Genomic DNA, 19,059 nt, shown 5'->3' with positions numbered 1-19,059 from the left:
CACCGACAATTCTTCATAAAAACGTATTAATCCAGATTAAGGGAACAGGCAAATTTTGTTCGAAAAAAAAAAGATAGCTGGTCTGGTGGAATGTTGGTAAAAGCGTTTACTTCAGACAAATTTGCTAAATGGTTGCGGGAATTCCACCAAACATTCACACTATCGAGATCCTCAATTTGTTGCTACTGGGCTAAAATGTTCAGAATTCCATGCTTTAGAAAGGAGGACAATACACGTGTGTTTATCTGTGTGCCCTGGATTCAGAAAGTATAAGCAACACGCATTCGACTATAACCACGCGTTGATACTAAGCCTTAATGAATGCGTAAATAGGCTGCAAAATCTGCCCACTGTAATGTTACCAATGTGTCAAATAAATTTTGTGCGTATCATTGCTAGCGTTTAAGGACAAACGCTAAATGCAATTGACAAAACTATCAAGGATGAAGATACACTAGCGTTGTTCTCTAACTACAATGTTGTTTTATTACTGTGCTGAATCAGTGCTCCGCACCCCAAGATAAAGAGATATGTTTCTAGAATGGAGTGTGAGTATCATAGAGTAATTGTCATAGAGGCCTCATCAGCCATTTCCATAATAAAATTGCTATACCCTAATTGTCGTTCTAGACGCTTAATTGTATGTATATATGCACGTCCGACTGCCTTTTAGGTGTTTGTGAGCATTGTCGAACAATTGAGTTCACTCTACAGAAAAAAGCCCCGTTACTTCTTGGTTGAGAGTTGTGGCTTGTAACATGAATATATCCTTTCAAAAATACATATTAACTCCCTTTTGAATAACTATTTACGCTCTTGAAATCATCACGGAAGGCATGACTCTCCAATGGAGGAACGTGTTTTTTATAGAGTTATAGTGGAAAGTCAGAACTTACCTGAAAGGGTAACAGGTCTTTTGTTATTTTTTTAGAGTGCTTCAGGAGCTGTGCAATCGGGTCTTGTTCGCAAGATGCACTGAATGCAATCGATAATCGTGCTGCAATGATCAGAATAAGCCAGTCATTGGGTGGAGTGTTATCGTGTGGCCCCGGTCGGATAATATTGTGAGCTTAGTATATGCGAGTCTGTAAAAATAGCAAAAATAAAAGTGAGTGCATACGCACCCGTTCTGAGTGCACTACAAGTTCAATGTGCAACTGTTGAGCAACGGTTTGTACGCAATTGACCCTGTCATTCTGTTTCTGTGTTTGGCTTCTCATTTTTATTATTCTTGATTTTGAGGTCAACTGCCGTACCCTGTCATTCCACTTCCGATGTGTGGCTGGGGCTTTGTCAAGTTGTCGGACAGCTTTTTTCCCGTCAACCTTTTATTCACCATAAATGTTTGTTTTTTGTTGAAAACAAAAGTTATTTCAATGACTGATTGAATGATTGATCGGAGTTATATCGAAGAACAACGCGCGTGTCGCGGTCTTCCTTAGCAACTGTGTTTCTTGCGTTTATTTTCACTTACTTGAACAACACGGAATCATGCAAGTGATCTGGAGTGCGCATGGCTTGTGGTACTTTGATTTCAAGTTCTTGTAGAACTATAGCACCCCGGATGTGTTAAGCGTGAGTTAAACACCCTTCGCTTGTTCGTTCCACTTCCCCCAGACAACATCAAGGAGGCGCACAACCTGATCAAGGACCTGGAGCCCACCGTGCCGCACGAATACATACTCAAGGGAGTCGTCAACGCAGCCATCGGGCAGGCTCAAGGATCGGTCAGTATGTGCACTGGACATAGGTGCATTGCATATTAAATGATTTTAGTACTAAGACAGCCAACTATATGCCGCAGGTGTTATCCACACCGCACGAACAGAACGATACGTTTCCGGAATGGTTATATAGGATGAAATGTCAGTGTGTTTAACGAAAGTAATGTAGCAAATAGGGCTAGTGGGAACATACTCATGGCGGTCAGCGCATGACGGCTGGCTGGACAACGCTTGTCTCTTGAAGCTTTCAGTTGATAGAGAGCGCTAGTCTAGTGTACCTTGTTTTTCGGGTCTCCCACTTTTTTGGCGTTGACCGTCATAAGTCAGAGTGCTTTAGCACATCTAAAGCCTTCCCACTTGTTCCTTGTTTAACAATATAAATATCTACAATACAATCGCATAATAGAGTCATATAATTATAGTTCCTATTTCGAAAAAAGAAAGAGCGTTTCATTGAATTTATTGTATAATGCGCAAAGCACTCGCACAGAAACAAGGCAGAGTGAGGGATGCTGCAGTGGTAAGCCTAATTGTCAAAACAATAAAACCGGCGCTATCGTCTACAGCATTTCAAGCCTTCCTTAGTGCTATAACGAAGGGAGTAAGAAAACAATAGAAGAAAAGCGACAGGAGGTATAGTCCTGATGAACATAAAGACACCAGAGTACGGTTGACAAAAAAGGTGACAGGAGACAAACATCGCACCAACCATTGGCTGGTTTCTCATAGCATGGAATTGCTATTGCCTTCGGCGCAACCTGCTTAGAACAGATGTCATCCGCTCCAGGCGGTTGTCTGGAACTCATGTACAAACTAAGCAAACTTTTCTAGCAGACGTGCGATACAAACTTTGCGGTATTATTTGCTGTTTCTCACATGCATCTCTTGTGTACCTCGAGTGGTGTAACATTTCAGAAAAGAAGGTAGCACACGTCTATAGTCGGCGATAGCCGAAGAATATAGGCTCCTCCCACGAAGCTGCACTGTCTTTATATTTCATGCTTCGGCCGTGTTGTTAATTTCACGCTGCGGAAACGAAGGAACTCAGTAAAGCGCTGCAAAGCATTCCGAGCTGCGGTGCACGGCAAACGCAGCGCAATCACAAACTTCAAGTGCGTCGAATGCCGACTTGCGAGGATGATGCTGTGTACGTGTGGATAAGAGTTGGGTTTTTTTATTGGTTCATCCAAACTTTAACGTCATAGCAAATGGCAGCTTTAGCTAAACGTGTATAACACAAATGAATAATATTACACTCAACTTTTTGTTCTTCACTTGTCACCGACTAGAGTAAACATTGTTTTTTGGAGTGAGAGTAAATTTTGTCAACTGTACGCGTAAACAATGGGCACCTAATGACAAATTTATTCTTATGTCATATGTTTCCGCAGCGGGAACACTTGAAGATAGCGCAGCAGTTCTTCCAGCTTGTCGGTGGGTCGGCCAGCGAATGCGGTACGTTTCCCCTTATCTCTATTAGACTTGGAAACGCGAAGACGACGTCCGAGAATATACAGAATATGCATTCTTATTTCTGTCTCAGCGTGGTTTGAAGTATTTGCGGCTTCACAAAGTCTTTTTTGCTGAAAGTGAATTAGATTAAGCGTTGTTGTTCAACGTGATTTAATCATTTAGTTAATGTTCTTTCGTTTTAGTTGTCACCTTTCGGGCTGATGACATTGCTTTAATTTGCGAAAATATTCAATGACACTTTTTGTTCAATAAAATAAACAAATGCCGAGTCCTACCTCAGAATGATAGACAAATGCCTAACTTTATTTAGACCTGTGTTGTCTCTTCTTTTTATATGTACGGCGCTAATACAAGCTAAATTCGTGGATGACCAACTGGTTCGAGCTACAATTTTTCCAAGCAGAAAATTCAGCAGATGCAACGTATACCTTGGGAATCAATGTTACGCGCAGCATGCGAATGGAAAGTGACAGAGTTGTACCTTTTTACTGAGAAAACGTCACGAAGTGGTGCTACAGATGCGTATACGAATGCATGCACAAACATAAACAGTCGCGTATGTTCTGCATAACCAGTTGTTTGCATTTGTGCAACGATGCCAACAGCAACATGGGCATTGGCAACAAAGAAGTGGTAAGCGGATATGAAGCGCTGGTGCTCGCAAGGGTGGTAAACCCTGGACACTGCTACGTAGATCAACGTGAGTGGATGTCGCCTAACGACGATTGACATCAACCCCACGTGATGGCTCTATCAGAAGAGTAGATATGTAATGTTCATCAGATTGGATAACCAGCACTGCAACTACAATTGACGTTTCGCAAACAGTAGGGTTATCATGGAAAGTGGTTGCGAGGTCCTAGCACAACAAAGGATACGTTATACCTAAGCTTTACTATAGAAGGCTACGCTATCCTCACCTGCACATCTTCACAATACTTCTACTAACACATTTTCCTTTCCCAGCTCCTTGCTATGTTACACCACAGCCTCCTAGATTTCTCTTGCCTGACGGATTGTTAGCGGTCACTTGAGAAGCGGCCGTCATCGGAACTGCGGTGATGGCGCCACTTAAGTAGGGTTGTCTTCAAATCAGATTTTACGTTTTTGGAGCTTACATGCAACAAAAATAACGTAGAAAGTTTTAAAAAAAGCGTAAACTTAATTAGAATTAATTGGACTTAACCCTACGTAAGTGACGCTGCCATAGACGACGGGCGTTTCGCGCTCATTCAGCAGGCAACCCGCTCAATACAAGGCATAGCCTCTGAAATTAGCAAACACCAAAGTTGCTGATCTCAAAGGCCAAGCACAAAGACCCTTAATCTTACGTAGGTGGCGCCATCAAAGATGACGGGCGTTTCGCGCTTATCTGGCAAGCAAGAAAAATATAGGGGGCTATGGTTACACTTATACTGTGTGTGGTTGTTCTGTGCTAAGAGTCGCTTGTCACGCGCACGCACTTTTTCTGGCACATAACCATACTCTTCCAGTTTTGGCAGTTCACTACATGGTGCTATACTGCAAGCTTAAACATCTCCGATGCTCACATGTTTGCATCTAAGCGCCCTAGCACGCGGCGATCGGACAACCTTTCTTTCTACAAAACGCTCAGAAGCACGACTTGTGTCTGCGATTTGGCCAACGGTTTTACCGTCCGCACTATAGAATTAAGTCGGTTTGTTTCAAGAAGCGGTTTCATGTCGCTACACGTTTCAGCGAAACCGGTGCAATGCTGTTGGAACAGTGAACCTTAATTAACCCGAGCCATGATGCGTGCCCGGCAAGTTAGTAGACATACGCATGTCAACTAATTAATTCAAGCTGATTCCCGGCACTTGTTTGTCCTTTTTTGTCTGCATAATGACCGTATAGTTTGTTCCTTATTTTCTGATGCCGGATATTCATGTTATTCCCCTGTACTATAAGATGTTTCTTTCCTCTTTTTATTGTGCGAATGGTGTGTATCATGTGACACCCTCCCTGTAATGACCCCAAGCACGGGTTTGATAGTATAGAATTAATAAATAGAGATAAAAAATTTGCACAAGAAACACCAGGCCTGCGCGGAAGGTGCAGCGCAGTCACAGCGAAAGCTATTAAGAGCGGCGTTTCAGAGCATTTTCAAAACGCTCATTGAGTAACTACATGCAAGCACACTTGCTTGGTACACACTAGGGCATTAATATTAAACTTTTGGGTAGTAGGCCAACATTTGCTATGCTATATTGTTCGTCATTCTTCTGAGAAGCGTGGTATCCGCTAAACACTTGCAAGGAATTTCGTGCCAATTGTTCATGCAGTGGCTGACGATGATGAGGAATTGTGGCTGAAGTGGGTAGGCGCCACAGTTAACAGGAGAACAATAAGAAGCTTTTGTGAGGGTTTGGAGCATTGGACGGCCCACTCGTTGCGCTATTCGCATTGTGCGACGACTGGTTGTTCTTTCGCTGTTGTAAAACGCTTTGTAAGTCGCATTAACGCGATTGCTTTCCTGACATCAAGCCTGCGTAAGGCAAGTTTGACAACAACTCACAAGCACCGGTGTAGTTTATCGAAAACATTTTTCTTTAAACTGCACACTTCCACGCTGCCAGTGAAAACGTGGCTGAATGAAAAATCAATATACGTACCCTGGACAGTGAATTGTAGACTCTGGAACCAACTTGAGACGATAGAGCATTGTTTTATTCATTGTCGTGACGCTTTTTATTTTTCGGACATTCTAAAAAGAACGTTAAGAAAAGAACTCCCAATCACAGCCCATGGTATTAGGTTCCTTCCGTTCAAAAAGAGTCTGACTGATAGTACTCCTTACGACCTGTTTATGTTGTTAGGACTTTATTCACCATGGAAAAGTCGCATGATCGATAGACACGCCGCGCCACCACGGTCGACGAGATCTGTCTTCCGAGAAGCAGCTGCTCAAGTGCGCAGTGTTGTCGAGACTTTAGACCCCGTTCCGGAGTGGTGTCCCGTTCTTGACACTTGTGTGTGTTTGCCTGACTTCTGATGAAGTATGTTCCGTGTACTTTACTGCAATAATGTCATTCATTAAAGAAAAAAAAAGCACCGGTGTAGCTCAGTGGCAGAATACTGGGCTGGCACCCAGCGGACCCGGGTTCGAGCCCCACTGTGCCATTGGTGCTACGTCATGCCTGCCTAGGGCAGGTTTGACAATAAGTTACAAGCACCAGCGCAACTAAGTAGTGAAATATTGGGCTGTCACTCAGTGGACCCGTGTTAAAGCCCCACTGTGTCATTGGTGTAAGGTTTTTCTTTTCTAGTTTTGCGCGATGTGGTTGCGCACACTGGTGGCGGTGGCGGCAGCAGACAATAGCTGCGCGTGACCTGAAAAGGAATCTCATAACAGCTTTCGCTGTAAAATCAATAAAGAACAGTGAAGACACCACATTACTGCAACTGAAATTTCATTGCGTCTGTGCAAGATATCAATAGTAGCAGGATTTCTCACACACTAACATGTGAGCATAGAAACATTTCTTTCAAGGATGTATGCGCAAATTTAAGGATGGTGCTTGCAAAGAAAAAAGAACCAACTGTTAGTGACAGTCATTTTTTTTTTCGATGTGTGCAGACACTATACCGGGTCGCCAGTGCATGGCGTCCTGTTTCTTTCTGCTCAAGCAGTTCGACGACGTCCTGCTCTACCTGAACTCTATCAAGGTGAGATCGGCGTAGCTACACGTGTACATTACGAATTCCTTGTTTTTGTAGACCACCACAAACGTGTCTGTTCATGAGTTTCAATGCTTGTAAGCAATGAATAGCTGGAAGTTCAGAGGTAAGCACAGTGCACAGCTCAGAACACAGAGTGGTGTGACAGGGTGGTTGTGGTGTAGCTAGCTCAGCCGATGCGTGGACCGATAACTACCGATTCTCGTATACAAATGGTACGGGTAGTAAAAATCTGAAGGTATTCATTTTCGTATCTCTTTTTTAGCGGCGAAGCTCCTCTTAGTCCAAGCTTGTCCTGCATCAGGCGTAACCAGCAGTATCAGATAGAGACAAACAGATAGACAAACAGACCGACGAATGGACTGATGCACAGGCGGATGGACGGATGCATGGACAAATGCATGCACAGGCGGACGGACGGATGCATGGACAAATGCATGCACAGACGGACGAACGGATGGAAGAACAGACAGACAGACAGACAGATGGACGGACGGACGGACGGACGGACGGACGGACGGACTGACGGCTGGATAGATGGATGGATGGACGGGTGGACGCTTTGCCCCACTCATCCTCATTCATTCCGGGGATAGGCTATGCTTTTTTTTTCTTTCCGCATTCCACTTCATTAGTAACGGTGACGTGTGGTGGCGTATTATGCAGGTTCATTACGTTACATTGTTCTTAGCATTGGTCGGCAAAAACATTGGAATTAACTCGGACTCACTCAAAAAATATATTTTGCCCCTGAGCCGTACTCAGTCGCGCTCAGACACACGACTCAGTCTCAGTGAGTCTGGCTGAGTCGACTCGGGAGCGAGTTTGCCGACCTATGTTTTTAGTGCAAGTAATTGATAGTAATGTTCATGCCGCTATGGGAAGAAAATGTTTTGATGAAGCTGTGCTGGTCACATTGATGTGTCGGCGGTGCACTGCAAATGCAATTACACGGGTCCCCCCCGCCCCCCCCCCAAAAAAAAACCGCGAACTATGAGCGAATATGCATTGAACACTGTGACGTAGTAAACGTGCCGCGAGGCATCGCGAATATTCAATAAGCAAGAGCGTCAACGCTGCAAACAGTAAACAGCAACAACAAAAATAAACACTTCTTGAGCAATGTATAACGCAGTTAGTCGCATTTATAACGTGCGTTTTTGCGTTCTTTACAATTATTGGGTATAAATAGAATATATTTTTCATATTAATGTTTTCTTGCAATGTCTTGGCGATGTATATTCCATAGTTAGCCAGATATGTCAGCTTTTGACCAGATAGCGCCTATCTGGTCAGATAGCGCCTATCTGGCGCCCAAGCAGCAGTATCCACTGCTGCTTGGGCGCCATCACTGTTTTTTTTTCTTGTCAGTGATAGGGTTGAGCTCGCTTTCACACACGTATTTGCACTCGGCGAGTCTTGGCAGATATCAGTGACATTATTCCTGCTGCTAATCCATTGACTTTGGGACAACGCCCAACACCAGAACAAATCAAAGTTAGCGGACACAAAATGCTGAGCCTCTTCAGCACTACAAAACGGTGCCAACTTCCGCGATACGTTCAGCAACACGTCCAGCAGTACGTAAGGGCAGTAGCTTACACGCGATACATTCAGAAATACATTCCGCGGTATAGCTTAAGCCACAAATTCAGCAATAGAAGTTTGTGAAAGCGCGGAGTTTTCAAAACGACTAACTGCACGTTCTGGACTCCTCGTTTCACGTCTCCCTTCTACCGGGACCCCGCTGACAATATGTTGCGTTGCCATGCCTTGTCGGACATGACTTAGGGTAACCTTTGCGAATTTCATTGCCGCGAAGATTTCAATGGCGCCTCTGGTGCGATAAACGGGAGATATGGGAGAAGGAGCGAGAACGTTGTTGTCGTTTCCGTACCCTCACCACGTATAGCAAGGTACCGCTCGTGCCATGGCCGATCCCCCTTGGTGGGTTGCGCCAAGACAAAGGGTCAACCAACCAACCATCCAGTGCTCCGTCGCTGAGAATTCTCAATAGTCGCCTCCTGACTCGCAACAATATTAAAATGACTGGCAATGCTACGTTGGTAGGCGAGGTCATTCATTTTCGTATACTGACAAGCAGTCGTAACACTGAACGCCATGAGCACATTGCAGTGATTTATACAGCTAGGACAATCTCACCGAAGCTAATTTAGCTGTTACAAGTCTCGAGTGTTATCCGTGAATGCTGCAAACAAATTGTGTGCGTATGCTGTGTATATTTTCGTCTCTTTTCAAGTCTACGTCTCCATCGCATGCTTACTGGAACGATTCGCAAATTGACAAAACGAGTGCAGTATCACGGAAGGTTATGTCAACTTTCTCTGGCCCTGCATTGGTTTTGTAGGTAAGAAGTTGATGTGTTTCAGCACACTGCGAATGAAATGCATTCTACCGGCACTTCGCTGCCACGACGTCGCCATGCTTTGCGTTTCAATTCGTGAGTAATTTTTATATGGTTTTTATCATTGTTTCGCAGAGTTACTTCTACAATGACGACACATTCAACTTTAACTATGCCCAGGCAAAGGCTGCTACCAAAAACTTCAAGGAAGCTGGGGAGGTGAGTAGAGAGGTTGTTTTGAACGCGTGTGTGCAGAGTGTAACTTAGTTTGGTAGCTTTATGAGACATACGTGGCTTTCTTTTAGGGGCGAAGCTCCTTAAAGCGGCACCCGTTCGTCCCTCGTCGTAGTACGTAACATGTCTTACGCTTTGACCTGCAAGTTGGTGCCGGTGGGAGATGTTTCCTGTGCGTTGTTGAACAATAAAAAATTCGCAGCGCGCGCGTGAACTAAAAGCCGAATTCTCCTGTCTCTGATTCCCCATTAGCAGCCATTGGCATGTACATTGAGCACTATCTGAGAAGAAAGGGTTGCTACGTTGTACTCGCTGGGCGTAACCTCCTTGGTTTTAGAAAGGTTTAGCGAGCGTTGGGCCGCAGTGCCATGAATACAGTGAACTAGTATATACCATGAACTCGAGGTGGTTAAAGGTGGGAAGTAGACACGAAGCGCAAGCCATAAGAAATTGTGCGTGTGCCACCTCTTGTTTAGTCCTTGGAATGTCCGCTGGACGGCGGTGCTTCTATATGCGGAATATATGATGAAAAGATGTGAGCTGATGGTACTGGGAGTGTTGACTAGATGGACGAACGGACACACAGACAGATGCATGGACGGACGCATGGATGACTGCACGGACGGATGGACGCATGGATGGACGCAGGGGCGGATGCATAGATGAACGTAGGGACAGACGCACGGATGGACGTCAGGACGCACGAACAGACGTACGCACGGACGGGCAGATGGATGCCTGGGCGGTCACACAGACGGACGCATGGACGGATGCAAGAGAGAGAGAGAGAGAGAGAGATTAATGAAAGAGGAAGAGACAAAAAGGACGCTATTTTCTGCCTCCCGTCGCGGGGGCACGGCTCAGCGCCTTTAGGGATCGGGGAAGGGGAAGTAAAGATGATAGGAAGAAGAGAGGAAGGAAAGAAAAAAGTGAATGTCATGGCAAGAGAACGTCTTGTCAGTACAGTCAGTAGTGCGAGTGAAAAGAGTCCGTCTATAAGGCGGCGAGGTCCGCGCAAGCACAGAACTCGAGGAAGGCTCGAAGGGCTTTCGTCTTCGAGCGCGCGGGAAAAAGTATGTCTTCCATTGTTTCGGCAGGTAGTCCAAGCAGACGATAGCGGCTTACCAGTGCGCAACGCTCAGTGGCCAGGTCAGGGCAGGAGCAAACAATATGCTGCAGCGTTTCGTCATCACCGCACCTTCGGCACGCTGGCGATGAAGAGCGACCCGCGGAATACATGCGTGCCGCAGGCCAGACGCTGCCAGTACGCAGGCGAAGCAACAACCGCCGCTCGCATCTGTCCAGGCCGGTCTCCGGAAGGGATGGTGGAGGTTTGCCGCTTGCCACCCGTGTGTCAGGGTGGGCCGTTGGTAAGAGCTTCCGCAGTCGCTGCCGTGAGTAATCCGACTGGGTTACCGCCTTAGTGACTGGCGTGTCGCAGTGGTGTGCTGCCTTAGCGGCGGCGTCAGCCTCCTCGTTGCCAGCTATTCCAACGTGCGAGGGAAGCCAGTGGAGGGACAGGCGCACACCACTCTCTTTGATGGCGGTCAGTTTTGCGTGCAGCAACGCCACAGTTATGCCTGCTTGGTCTGGTTGGAGCAGCGCTTGTAGGGCTGGTCGGGAGTCGCACAGAATCGCCACAGGCAACTGGGGTAACGTGGCAGCAAGGTGGTCGGCTGCCAAGTGAAGGCCGGCCAATTCAGCTGCAGTGGAGCTGGCGTGAAAGGGAAGTCGGCAGCGGATGGTTGTCCCAGTCGATGGTATGACGCAGGCAGCCGCGGCCGAATGGGGGCTGTCCCGAACGGACCCGTCCGTGAATACCAGGAGCTGCCCCTTAAGTCTTTCATGAAGTTTCGCCACGGCTGCCTGATGGAGCTCGCATGCCGGTGTGCGCCTTTTTCTGAGGTTGTCCAGAGTTAATTGTACGTCCAGAGGCTGCTGGTGTGGTGGAGGGGGTTGGATTGGACTGGGGGGATCGGGGACCAGCTCTTCATAGAGAGCGCAGATCTGTGCCATCCGTGACGCTGGTCGGCTCCGCAGTCTCCGAAGGAGGGCAGCGCCCCCGAGGGCCCTGTGAAGGCGATCCACGTGATGCAGCGCCTGTCGTAGCATCAAGAGTGACAGAGGCCAGGTCTGGGCCTCCGCCAGGGTTGCAGCTATGGGTGACTGACGGGGAAGTCCCATGAAGCGCCGAATTGCCATGCGATGTTGCCGCTCCAGTTGCTCCTTGCGGTGTGGCGCTAGCTGCACCAAGGGCAGTGCATAAGTTTGCGCTGTCGTTGCAGCCCCTTCGTAGAGTCTTAGAGCCAGCCGTGAGGTGCACCCTTGGCCCCTGCTGAGCAGTTTGCTTACGGCAGTCTCGACCCTGGTGGCCTTGAGGACGGCGAGCTTAACGGCTGGTATCCAGGTAAGGCGGTGGTCGATCCTTAGCCCCAGGTACGTCACTGCATCGCTCCACGGGATAGGTCGGTCACCTAGCACAAGCCTTCGGACGGCCCTCCGCGCAGTGGCTCTGGGGTGAACCAGCAGTGCCTCCGTCTTCGTGGGCGAAACGTTCAGTCCGATTGCCTTGAAGAAAGAGACGACGGCATCCAAGGAGCGCTGCAGGGAACGCCTTATGGCCGTGAAGTTTTGCCTAGGCCCCTTAACCCACAGTGCCACATCGTCTGCGTACAAGGAGCACTGCGTGGGGTAACGCTTGTCTGCGGGCATCGCGGTCGGCAGCCCCGCTAGCACCAGGTTGAACAGAAAGGGGCTCAGGACGGAACCTTGTGGAACGCCTGCTGTCACTGGCCGTGGATCGCTGAGCGCGCGTCGTACTCTAACCCGGAGGGTGCGTTTTGCCAGAAAGGCACTGATAAAGGTACGTAGGCAGCTCACGATGCCGAGTGTGTCCAAAGCACTCTCTATCGCTATGTGAGGCAAGCTGTCAAAAGCGCTCTGTACATCCAGCAGGACGAGGAGGGCCACTTCGCCGTTGCGCTTGGCCTCCTCCAAGGTAGAGACGACGTCCGCGATCGAGTCTGCTGTGCATCGGTGGCGTCGGAAGCCCGTCTGCTGTTCTGGTAGGAAATCCTTTGCCCCCGCAATCCAATTTAGGCGTGCCAGTGCTATGGCTTCCATGAGCTTGCAGGCAGCAGAGGTGAGAGAAACGGGTCTGTAGGACGTAATGGCGGCACAAGGGCGGCGAGGTTTCCGGATCGGCACCACAACAGCGGTCAGCCAGGCTTCAGGTAGGTTGCCGCTCTGCCATATTTCATTAAAAGTCCTCAACAGGTGTCGTCGTGAGGCCATATCCAGGTTGCGCAGCATCTGGTATGTGATGCCGTCGGCACCAGGGGAACTGCGGCGCTTGGTTCTGGCTAGAGCAACGTTCAGTTCGTGTTCGAAAATAGGGTCCTGACACAGAGATGCGATCTGGCTGGCCGTCCAGGCAGGGTGATGACCTTGCGGTGGCTTGGGAGCAGGCGTGGCGATGAGGGCTGAAGGATTGGCTGGTGGGAGTTCTGTGAAGCGATCGGCCAGTCGCTCTGCCAGTTCTTTTTCACTAATGCCTAAGTAGATGGCCACCGCAATGACGGGTTGCCGCACCATTGGTCCAGTGACGAGGGATCGTAGAAGTCGCCATGCTTTTGCGCCACCTCTTGCCTGACTCAGGGAGAGACAGATGCCTTGCCAGCTTTGCCGCCTGCGACGGTTGGCATGTCGCCGACATACCGCATCCACACGATTGAAGAGTGTACGTTGAGCTGGGTCATGGGATTTTAGGTACCTTCTCTCAGCCCTGCGCCTCGCAGCCCGTAAGTTCAAGTGATGGAGGTCTGGCACAGGGTGGTGCTCTGGCACCCTGGTCTGGATAGTTGCCGCCTGCGCTGCCACTGCTACCAGATTCAGGAAATCCTGATCCTCTGGGACGTCTCGAAGCTGCCTTCGAAAAGCCCGCCAATCGATCGTACTACACAGCCTCCTCCTTGGGATCTTTCCGCTCACAGGTGAGATGACGATCGGCAGGTGGTCTGAACCCCAGGAGTCAGGCTCCACTGCCCAATCGTACCGGTCCCCTTCACTGGCCAAGGTGACGTCAATGGCGGAGCATGACGGTCGTGCTGTTCTGCGGACGAAAGTGAAGGATCCGGTGTTCAAAACTTGTAGGCCCAGTTGATGGATAACGTCCACCAGATCCCTTCCTCGAGAGGAGCAGGTGCTACTCCCCCACATGGTGTGATGAGCATTCATGTCCCCACATATGAGGTAGTCTCTTCCGAATTTAGCCGTGAGCTGTAACAGCATGGAGGCGTCCCACCGCTGTCCAGGTCGCACATACACAGAGGCCACTGTCGTGTCCACACCGCGAAGCCGCACCGTCACGGCACAACACTCAAGAGCCCCTCCAGTGACATCAGCCACGTTTATGTGCACATGTGGTAGTTCTCGTCGCACGTACACTGCACAACGTGGTCGACCCTGGGGATGTGCACTCGCTATGCACGGCGCGTCCTGGCACGTGTCTAGAGTACACGACGTGATACTTTGGTAACCGATGTATCCGGGAAGTCGCAAGTCGGTCGCTGCTACGTACACTTCCTGCAAAGCAAGCACATCATACTCGCTCTGCAGGAGATGTGAGGAGAGGTCTGCATGCCGCCGCCGCAACGAGTGAGCGTTCCATTGAAGCACACACGGGCGGCGGCGGCGGTGGTTCTCTGCAGCATGCGGATGAGTGTCAGCCATGGTGGCTGCTATGAGGGTGCGCGCCACCTGCCTGAAGGCAGATGGAGCGCAGCTGGTTTTCAGGAGGCAGCAGGTCCGCAACTGCTCTTAACAGGAGCCTCAGGTTTGCATTTTCCTGGTCCACACGAGGCTGGGAAGGTACCTTCGCGGGTGGACGAGTCGTGGTAGAGTCTGGGTGCTTGAGACCAGCCGAAGGGCCCCGTTGTTGTACGCCTGTCTGGCCTGGATGGGTCGAGCTGACCGTCATCTTGGATGGTGATCCCACTGCGGCAGCATAGCTCTTGCCCGTGGTCTGCCTCAGCTGAGGACTATCAGTTACACTAGGGCTTGCCCGCAAGACTGCTTGAGCCTCGCGGTGAGGCAGGTAGGTGGGAGCTGATGCCTTGATGGTGGCCAGGCGCCGCTCTCTTTGCCAGAGCTGACAGTCTGCGGAATCAGCTGAATGTGGCCTGCCGCAGTGCAGGCATCTTAATTTGTTGGTGCAGTTGGCGTCTTTCCCATGGTGGCCACCACATCGCAGGCACCGCTCTGGTCCTCGGCAAGTGACGGCGATATGCCCATAGCGTCCGCACCGCCGGCACTGAAGCGGGCGAGGTCGGGATGGCCTCACTTCGAACACCATGCGAAAAAGGCGGACCCGGGTGGGAGGCACGGGAGAGGCGAACCGCAAGACTAGTGATGTCCCTTGTCGCCTGGCTGCAATCACCGGCACATCGGACGACACGGCGGCCAGGAGGGCTTCGTCGGTATAGTCGCCATCGACGCCTTGCACCACGCCACTGCTTTGTGAACGGTCAGCAGGGAGGCGGGCAGTCACGGGTATTCCTGCGAGCTCCGATGTTGCTAGTAGGCGATTCATCCATTCTGGTGTAGATGCGTCTGCTGCCACGATGTTCTTTTTCGTGTTTACTCTCACCTCCTTGACTCCGGGCAGCGCAGAGAGAGCTTGCGCAATGGCAAGACGAGAGGTGCGGTGAAAGGAGGCGCTGGCGTTTGCTGGTCGAAAAAGAATAGTGCCCGAGTCTAGTGACGATGAAGCAGAAGCCGGCATGGTGTGTTCAGTGGCGCGTACCCCTGCAGGAGCGGTCTGAGTCGCAGTGGGCGCATTAGAAGTCCCTGGAGCAACGTGGGCAAGCATAGCCGTCGATTCAGTGGCGGGACGAGGACCAGTGTGGGCAGCGGGTCCTTGAGATGTCGAGGCTCGCTGTCGGCGCTTCTTAGACTTGGAGAGGACGGTCTGAAACTCAGACTGACTGATTTCGTCAGTTGCGTGTGTGACGGCGTCTTCTTGGGCAACCGCATCATTTGACGTTGGGGTAAGACACGCAACTGTGGCACGTTCAGGCGCTACTGCGTGCATCTTCCGCGAGCCACCCTCATCGTCGCTGCCCGACTCGCTAGGACGCGAGCGCTTACGCGTTGACGTAGTATCCATGTCTGCAATATCAGGTTCCTCGTCTAACGGCAGTGGTACGTTCTGCGGATCGGTGACGTTCACGCACAGAATTGACCCGGCATCTTCGAGTTGGGCTGTATGATGCGCCGCTACAGCGGTCGAAGATGCTGTGGTGCTAGTGGTAGGGCTGGAGGCCGCCGAGGACGTCAGGCCCCTTGCAGTTGTCTCGACGTCGGCAGCAAGCACCGGTAGGCGAAGTGATATCGGTTTCTCGCTGACGACTCTGCACAGTTTCTGTGCCTGTTCATGATGCAACCGCACCGCTTTGGCACTGGAGATGAGGTTCCACAGCACGCGGGTGCACGCGACGCTCGCTGAGCGTCTGTGTGACGATGTGGGAACCAGGGAACGCGACGGGCGTTCCAATGGCGTAGCCGAGAATGGAGGGGACTGCTCTGCCATGGTAGTCGGGATGACAGCTGCCCCAGCGACGCGCAGGAGCAGAGGACGCTGTCACAGGGCTCAGGTCACCGAAAGCGGTGGCAGGGATCCAAGGGCATAATCTGTAAAGATTACTCGCCTTGACAAGACTCGAACGGGTATGAGAGTCCAGGAACGCGAGGAGCACTGCGCGGAACGCGGTCGCGTCTCTCGCGGGCTGACGCGGTAGCGTCTCTCGCAGAATCGGGAGCACCGGGCAACACGTCTGCTCTCTGTGAACGCTCGAGAGAGACCCTGGACGGATGCAAGCAAGAACGAATCGATGGACGGATGCTTCGCCCCACTCTCCATCATTCACCCCGTGGATATGCTGCCGTTTTTTCAGTAGAATATAGTTATATGGTGGTGTTATCTCATTCATGTACCGAATTCAAAATATAATTCAAACAGAATTTGAAATACTTCGGAAAAGTATTTCATTACATTAAGGGCGCTTACAAGGTACGTTTCAGAGTGAAATTAGAAAAGAAATGCGATGAGACAGTATAACGCCAAACAAAAAGTTTTGCTTAGAGTAATCTTCACAGCCGGCTGATGTCAACGAAATGATTATGTCTGTCGCAGCCAGGTTTGTTGGTTTGGTGCCCTCTTACCAATAAATTCAATTTTTTTTCAAATTACTTAAAAGAATTGATAAATCTTATGCATTTGGGGAATCGATGCGACGCGAAGCCGTCAGCGAAGAGCTGCCTATGCGGTATAAGTATGTGACCATGAGCCAAGCGTTACGTAATGAATGGAGGAATTTGTGTAATGTTAACACTTGTGTGCACATCATGAGCTTATCAGGCAATTCGACTGTACCTTGACGTCTAAAGAGTATCAAAGCAAGCGCGTCAGTTTCATTGAACACAAATGCACGGTATGGTGCGGTGATGTGCATATGATGAGCAGCATTCAATGGCGTATTCCTTCTAGGTCGAGCGACGCTAGAATATCGCTTGTTCCGTCATAGGCACGTATGCTGTGATGGAGCATATATCAATACTTATTACACTGTAGTAAGAGCGGACAACAATGACCACAATCGCAATCGATGTTAGACATGGATCAAATCTACAGGTGCTATCTTACATAACTGTCACCGTAATCCCTGATGTAGTCCATTTCTTAATGATTTGTGCGGCGTGGTTTGTTGCTCTGGTGTGCTTCAGCATGTCCATTTGCGTTTATTTTGCTTCTGTGACGCGTATAAAATTGTCGCCAGCAATAGCGAATGTTATATTCTTTCATTGGTTGACCTACGCAAAGTGCGGTTTTACCATTTTCAGTGTCTCTTTTGGCTGTAGCTGGTTGATATAGAAAGTAGATACAAAGATTTCATCATTAGTGCCGTATACTCACACGAATCGGTGCGCCTCGTCATTTATCTCGACCTGACGGGTTTGTAACTGTATTCATAACAATACTTATCGTTCATGGTGATACATTATTACATGAGATTTTACGTCCCAAATCCAAAGTATACGATCAGGAGCGACGCCGCAGTGGAAGGTTCCAGAAACTTCGACCGTATGCTGTTCTTTAACGTGCATGTCACATCGCACAGTAAATGGACATCTACCATTTCGCCTCCATCGAAGTGCGACACCCGCGGCTGGGATCAAACCCACGACCTTGGGGTCAGCGACCGAGCACACTGACCCCTTCTCAACCACAGCGGACACATCATTCACTTTGATCGTAGACTCGTGTTGTCATCGCCAATATAGGTATACAGGGTGTCCCAAGAAATGTACCCGAAGTTCTTAAAAAGCAAGGCAAAATAGATTTTCTCGCTATCCTCATGCTTATTTTTTCGGTGAGGGGGACATCTTAAGGTGGGTAGAGGCATAAATTACGACAGAAATAAAAACAAATATGCGAATTATATTTTAATTGGTGAAGACAGGGGGTCGGCTGAGATGTCTAAATTGCGGTACTTCCCACGGACAGCCTGTTGCTTCTTTCAGATTTTTCGAAAAAACAGCTTCTGACAATTGTCAATGAATCATGCAACCTGACCAATTTCGCCGGCGAAACGAAAACCGAAACCGAGAAGAGCGCGGCTTCCACATGTTTTGGTGACTTCCAGAATGAGCGAGCGTCGTTGTACCAATCGACTATATACGCTTGGTGGTTGCGCGGGTTTCATTATAGAACGTATGTCCAAAAATGCATAGAAAAGATGGTTGAAATCCTTAATAAGCTCTATTGGGAGGTCTTAGTGGGTGACTTCACCATTCATTGTTTGCGGGTGCCGTGACCCTTTTCCATGCTTGCGTTGCTGCTTGGAATGACATCAAAGCGTGCACTGTTTACATTGCGCACCATTAGGTACGCGCTATTATACTTATGACAGTTTACCCATTCTCCTGCTGGTCCATAAATCATGCAAGCCCGTTTATGCCATTTCGATCAACAAATACTATTAATTGTTTTCTTTGCATTATACTCATGGCCTGAATTTTGTTCGGCCGTTGCAGGTGTTCTTGATGATTCAAAGCGAGAAGATAAAGTCAAGCTATATCTACCAAAGCTGGTTGACACGGTGCTGTGAGTCAGTTATTGAATACTTTCTGGATATAGTGAGAGTGTAAATAAGGAAAAATCGTGCAATATTCACCGAGGACACGGGGGTGTTTGTACATTCAATAACTTCGCCCGGGTTCGTTGTCAGACTAAACTTCTCAGCGCGAAAACTTCCGACAACTAACACAAGAGACGAGGACGAGTGTTAGCTGTCGGAAGTTTTTGCGCGGAGAAGTTTAATAATGAATTACCAACTAGCCCAATCTCACACTTTACTCTGTTGTCCGACATAAATGCTTCTTGACGTGCCTCGTGCGATATTTCGGTTTTCTTGATTGTAGTGTTTTGACATACTGGCTTGGATAGGTGACGATTAATAAGGCATAATTTTGTACTACACATTTTTTTTTTCACATCATATGTCA

At 49.0% G+C, this 19,059-nt stretch overlaps 1 protein-coding gene across 1 annotated transcript in view; it reads left to right on the top strand.

Annotated features, from left to right (window-relative positions):
* The window catches only part of Ttc26 (tetratricopeptide repeat domain 26), a 64,535-nt gene that overhangs the window by 20,555 nt on the left and 24,921 nt on the right, over positions 1-19,059 (top strand). Inside the window, exons 9-13 of the mRNA XM_075869443.1 lie at positions 1,618-1,727; positions 3,116-3,179; positions 6,796-6,884; positions 9,397-9,480; positions 18,589-18,658. Coding sequence (XP_075725558.1) covers positions 1,618-1,727; positions 3,116-3,179; positions 6,796-6,884; positions 9,397-9,480; positions 18,589-18,658 — 417 coding nt within the window. The remainder of the gene's footprint in view (positions 1-1,617; positions 1,728-3,115; positions 3,180-6,795; positions 6,885-9,396; positions 9,481-18,588; positions 18,659-19,059) is intronic.

The sequence above is a fragment of the Rhipicephalus microplus genome, chromosome 7, assembly GCF_043290135.1.
Source record: "Rhipicephalus microplus isolate Deutch F79 chromosome 7, USDA_Rmic, whole genome shotgun sequence".
Classification (NCBI taxonomy): domain Eukaryota; kingdom Metazoa; phylum Arthropoda; class Arachnida; order Ixodida; family Ixodidae; genus Rhipicephalus; species Rhipicephalus microplus.
The sequence above is the reverse complement of the archived record's forward strand: the minus strand, read 5'-3'. Positions and strand labels throughout refer to the sequence as shown.